This window comes from Propithecus coquereli, unplaced genomic scaffold, assembly GCF_000956105.1.
Source record: "Propithecus coquereli isolate 6110/MARCELLA unplaced genomic scaffold, Pcoq_1.0 Scaffold51, whole genome shotgun sequence".
In the NCBI taxonomy this organism is placed as follows: Eukaryota; Metazoa; Chordata; class Mammalia; order Primates; family Indriidae; genus Propithecus; species Propithecus coquereli.
In genome coordinates, this window is record NW_012150952.1 from 1,864,867 (window position 1) to 1,870,906 (window position 6,040).

General features: G+C 38.8%; 1 protein-coding gene across 1 annotated transcript in view; it reads right to left on the reverse strand.

Moving 5' to 3' along the window:
* The window catches only part of B4GALT6 (UDP-Gal:betaGlcNAc beta 1,4- galactosyltransferase, polypeptide 6), a 54,687-nt gene that overhangs the window by 5,330 nt on the left and 43,317 nt on the right, over positions 1-6,040 (reverse strand). Inside the window, exon 6 of the mRNA XM_012656569.1 lies at positions 4,457-4,521. Within this exon, the coding sequence (XP_012512023.1) occupies positions 4,457-4,521 (65 nt within the window). The remainder of the gene's footprint in view (positions 1-4,456; positions 4,522-6,040) is intronic.

A 6,040-nucleotide genomic window follows, 5' to 3' on the forward strand; every position in this document is an offset into this window, starting at 1 on the left:
CTTCTCTTACATAACAAAGCCAAGGAAGCCTAACTTTGTATTACAAATGCTTATAAATACCAAGAGCATTGCAGAGGAAAAAAACAATTGGAACTTATTACACAAAACCCAGCTTCGTTTATTACAACCATTTTCCTTTATTTACTAGGGAAATACATTAAAGTATTTTCATAAATACTTTTCATAAACCAAGAGTAACACCCCATCTCTACCAAAAATAGAAAAAATTAGCCGGATGTGATGTGCACCTGTAGTCCCAGTTACTCAGGAGGCTGAGGCAGGAGGATCGCGTTAGCCCAGGAGTTTGGGGTTGCTGTGAGCTAGGCTGACGCCACGGCACTCTAGCCCAGGCAAAAGAGTGAGACTCTGTCTCAAAAAAAAAGAAAAAAAAGAACCCAACCTTCCTATATTACAACCATATTACAACCATTTTATTTTATTTACTAGCAAAACTATATTAAGGTGAACTGGCAATAAACAAGTTTCATTCTGTATCTAAAGAAAATTAAACAGCATTTATTGATGTAACAACAGTTCTCAAAATCATTTCCAAAGTATAAAACAAAGGATTATGACAGAAGTGGATGACACACACGGCACAGTCATCCCCAGAGTGCTGCCTTAAGAGTGAAAAATTAGTCAGTTTTAGTCCTGGATCTTACACTAACTTGAGGTAATGGAAATCACTTTACTTTTTACAGCCTCTTTTTTTCACCAGTGAAATGGAGAGAATAAAAAGAAAAGACAGTTAAATAATTATGTTATTACTGACACATCAACATCAGCTTTAAAAACCTACTTTCCTTTAAGGTTTTCAAAATTGTTTTTATTAAATGTGGATATAATATTCAAAGGCTTATAATAAAAATAGGAAGTTCCATGTCTAACCCATCTTCATGCCCCAAGAGCAATGCATTTCAACTCTTCCAGCTCTTTATTCTGGTATTTATCTCCGTATTTTGAGGTAATGAGAGTTCTGGTATTTCTTGCGTCTTTGACTTTGGACTCTTGACTTCTTATCATGGTAGAGGAGAAGTTAAACCACCATACCCACTGCCCATATCTCCACTCTCCCAATGCAGTTATAATTCTTGGTCTGATCAATAGAATTTATATGATTTGGACTATACAAATAATTCTTCAGTGCTGAGTGAATTGATTCTGTCTTCTTTCTCAAACTGGGATTAGCTATAGTTTTCTATATAACTATTACCACTTTGTACAAAAGGCCCAAGAGATACGCCCTATACCTATTAATAATTGATGGAATCATCCAAACACATCAAATCATCTGTCAATTCTTTCTCCATCTCCTAAGCCCAACTTCCCTTGCCCTCTCCAGACCATGTGTGACTATCACCTGGGACTTCTCTGACCCTCCCTAAATCCTCCATGTCTTTAACTTGGCTTTCTCAATTTGCTGAGGCACATCCTTCAGTACCTTCCTAAGGGTCCACAGAAAATATATGTTCTTAGTCAATGAATGATTGAAAATGCCGCTAGTCTACCCTCACACTTGATTGACATTTTGACTGAATAAAAAATTCTAAGTTGAAAATAACCTTTCCCTAGAATTTCAAAGGCATGCATCCGCAATCTTCTAGCTATCAGCATTGCTGAGAAGGTTCCTACCTTTCTGATTCATAATCATTTGTCATTTTTCTTATAGAATGTTTTTAATATCTTTTTTCATCTGTATTCTAAAATTTCAAAGTAGTATGTTTCATAGTGGATCTGTATTTTATTCATATGTACATGTGAGGTCCCTTCAATCTTGAAGACTCATGCCTTTACTTCCAGAAAATTTTCTCATAGTCTTTCTTTGGTCATTTTCCTCCTACTCCCCCCAAATTTTTTTCTGCTATATTTTTTCCAGAACCAGTGTATTAGTTACCTATTGATGCATAAGATATCACAGCAAAACTTAGAGGCTTAAACAAGCAATCGCCATTTATTATGTTGATGACTTCTGTAGAGAGGGAATTCTGGGAGCAGAGTGGAGATGCCTCATTTCTGTTTTATCGTGTTTGAGGCCTTCGCTGGAAGACTGGAAGGCCAGGCAACTGGAAATACTGGAAGGCTTGACTGGGGCAGGAGGATTCACTTGTAAGGTGGCTCACTCACATGGCTGGAAAGATGGTGCTGGCAAGTTGGCTCCTCTCCACGCGGCTGCTTGAGATCCACACGACATGACAGCTGGCCTCCCCAAGAGTGAGTGATCCAAGAGGCCAAGGCAGAAGCAGCAATGTCTTTTATGACCTTGTCATAAAAGTCTCATATTGTCCCTCCCACAGTATTTGGTTCACCATGCAAGTCAGCCCCTGATCATTGTGGGAAGAGATTCCCCAGGGGTCTGAGTACAAGGAGGCGAAGACTCTTAGAGTCCATCTTGGACAGTAGTTACTCCCATGACATATTGGTACTCTTAGATCGATCCTCTTATTTTCTTAGTTTTGGTTCTATTTCAGGAGTTATTTTAAATCTTCCAGCTATTCTACTGAAAGTTTTATTTATCACATTTTCATTTCTTTTCTTTCTTATTCTCTGATTGTCTTTATCATGTCCTGATTTTGTTTCATGGATTCATTATCTTTCCTTCACTCTCTGTGGATCCTGATTATGAGTATTTGTTGTTTCTTTCTATTTTTTAATGTATTTTTTAAAGTGCCCTCCATTGTCTCTATTTTCTGCATTCTCTTTTTTTTTCACTTGGTTTTGTCTCCTTGTTGGAAGTGTTCTTCAAAACCTGGGGATCCTTTGCTGCCCATTCATGTTTGAGAACAGGCACTAAACAGTTGAGGGGAATCTCCACATATTTATGCAAGAATTGCTGCAAACCACTCTTAACTCACATACACCACACACACACACACACACACACACACACACACATTAAAACAACAAAAAAAGGCACGTCCCTCTTCCTCCAGTATTCTATGTGTCCACAGCTCAGGGACAGGCAACGCCCTTCCTTGTTTGGGACAAAAGCCTTGGCGTCACGTGTGCCTGTTCTCCATCACTCACGCTACATATCTAATTCATAGGCAAATACCACTTTTAAACCCAGTGTACAGGACAACCCAACCACTCCTTACCACCTCCTCCTCGACCACAGGGGCCCAAGTCATCACTATCTCCTCCCTAGACAACTTCCAAAAGCTCTCTAGTGGCTCTCCTTGTTTCCACCCTGACCCTTACAGCTTATTCTCAACACAGCAGCCAGGTCACTCTGTAAACATAATTAGAACAACTCTTCCCTCTACTTAAAATCCTCCAGTATCTTCTGATCTCACACAGGATAATCCAAGTTCTCACCCCACTGTTAGGTCCTTCATTATTTGCTTTTGATTTCCTCCCCAGCATGCTCCTCCGGTGACACTGACCTCTCTCCTCAAACACACCAAGCATCGTCCTGCCTTGCCTGGAATGCACTTCCCCCACATCAGCATGGCGTGCTCCTTCATCTCCTCAGTGAGGCCTTCCTGGAATACTCTGTATAAAAGAGCACCTCTGCCTGTCCTCACCACTCTGCCCTGAGCTCCACGGGGCATATCACACAATTATTTACTGCCTGTCTTTCCACACAAGCACAGGACGGGGCCTTATCTGGTTTGTTCACTGCCATATCCCCTTCGTTGAAATGAATGCGAGTGGCTGCAGGGAGGTGATAAAGTGAGGGAGCTGGCCTTTTCCTTTGGAGACCTCCAATGTCACATCTGTTGTCTTTTTCCTGAGGCTAATCTATTTCTTTAATGACGACACTACTTATGCCCTGCCCCACTTGGAGGGGTAAGGGATTCATACCTGGCCACTGGCTTAAAAAAGCCAGACAGGGAAAAGGCCAGAGGGTCCCTGGTGTTGGCATGTAGACTTACTTAGTCCCCCTGTCTTTAGGCCCCAAAATGTAGCTGTGTAAGCACGGTCAGGAGCTTCTTGAGTGTGGTTTTTCCAGAAGATAAACTTTTCATTTTCTATAAGATACAACAAAGTAATCTCCTGGCAATACAAGCAAAGATGAGGAACTGGGGGTTTGACTGTTTGGTAGTGGAACTTTTTAACAACCTGCTTACGTTAGCCCAGTGCTTCAGTCTACTTCCTGTGACATCTTTTGAGTGCTGAGATTCTCAGAGGTTTGTCCAGTAAACTGACTCCATTCTTGTCACAATTGCCTGCGACAAGCATGTGGGTTTGGACATTCACTGTTCCGCTGGGCAGCTGTCAGCACTCCATCTGCTTCCTGACTTCCGGGAAGTGCTGAAATCTCTCACCCACTACCATTTCTTTGTCCTGTGTTTTAATAACTTTTTTTAAAAGTTTTTCTTCTTTCACTCTCATTTTAGGAGTTTGGAAAGGAGAGGTAAACCCGTGCTCCATCTTCGATATTTAAGCAGGATCTCTTAGCTGCTCTTCGATCACTTAGCATTTCTCCCGGGCACCCATCCAGCAGAAAAATTACTCTTCTACTTCATATGTGGTGAAGATGTTTCTAGATCCAACCCACACACTATCAAATACATGGTCCTGAATTAACATTGATCAAAGCTGAGATTCAGACTTAAGAGGTTTGAAAATAAAAATGGGGATCTTAGTTGCTTTGCAAAGATTTCTTCATCACACACACAAAATAATTCAATGGTGCTGAACTCTCAGGAGAATATGCCTTCGAAAACACAGAGACAGATACCTCATCTCTCAACACATTATGGGGAACTGATATTTCAAAAAAGAAAACCAGCAGTTGGTAAAACAGACCTAGAAATCTACAACTGCTGCTATCATAAAAGTAGCTAAAAATTTTGATTGGTTATCAGGATAAAAAAAAAGTCAATTTTATGGTATAGACTATCACATTAAAAAGTATATATGTACTATATACATCATAATATGCACGGGCACAAAAAGCAGAGGCAAAAAGCTAGGAGAAATTTTTTTAAAAAGTAGATCCAGAATAAACCGCAGGAGTTGGAGAAACTATAACCATCTTAAGAATAAAAATCTGAATATTTCCACCAAATAAAAGTAATAATAAAATCCAGGTCATTTTGTCTATTACCTGTACTGTTATTTAGCTATTGAAAAATAAGGAAATAAATCCTAGCAGGCTTTTTGGGAGAAACTGACGAGCAGATTGAACAGAACAGAGAGACCAGATCTATACCCACATACATATGACACATATATGTGAACTCATTTTCAAGAAAGGTACCAGGGCAATTCAATGGGGAAAAGATAATCTTTTTAACAAATGGCAATGGATCTTTTTAACTAAATAGTCATAGGCCAAAAAATGAGCCTTCACCCTTACCTCCTATCATATATAAAGATTAACTTAAAATGGATTAGCCTAAGTGTAAGAGCTAATTGCATCAAAGAAAACAAAGAAAATCTTAGAGAACAATTTCTCAAATACAACACAAAAAGCACAAGCTATAAAAAAGACATCAATAAATTGGACTTCATCAAAATTAAAAACTTTTGCTTTCAAAACACACTGTCAAGAAAATAAAAAGTCAAGCCACAGACTGGGGGTAAATATTTGCAAAACTTATGTCTTACAAGAGACTTGTATCTATAATACAAAAAGAATTCTTACACCTCAGTAAAAAGAAGACAACCCAATTAAAAAATGGACAAAATATCTGAACAGAAACTTCACCAAAGAAGGTACATGGATAGCAAATAAGTGCATGAGAAAATGACCAACATCCTTAGCCATCAGGGAAATAAAAATTAAAATTGCTGTAAGATACCATCTATTACAAACCCACTAAAATGGCTAAAATTAAAAAGACTGACCATACCAAGTGTTGGCAATGACATAAAGCAATTGGAAAGGTCAGTATACATTAATATAAAACTACTATGTATCACACACATTTTAATGTGAAATACAAGGTGACAATACTAAGAGTGGTATAAGCTGGCATGGAGACCTAGTCTTCTAGTGTTATCACACTTTTTCAGTTTCTGAAATACCACTTTATCCATGCTTAAAAAGAATGTAGAAAAGATTATGATTACAATTTACAAAGACAGGCTA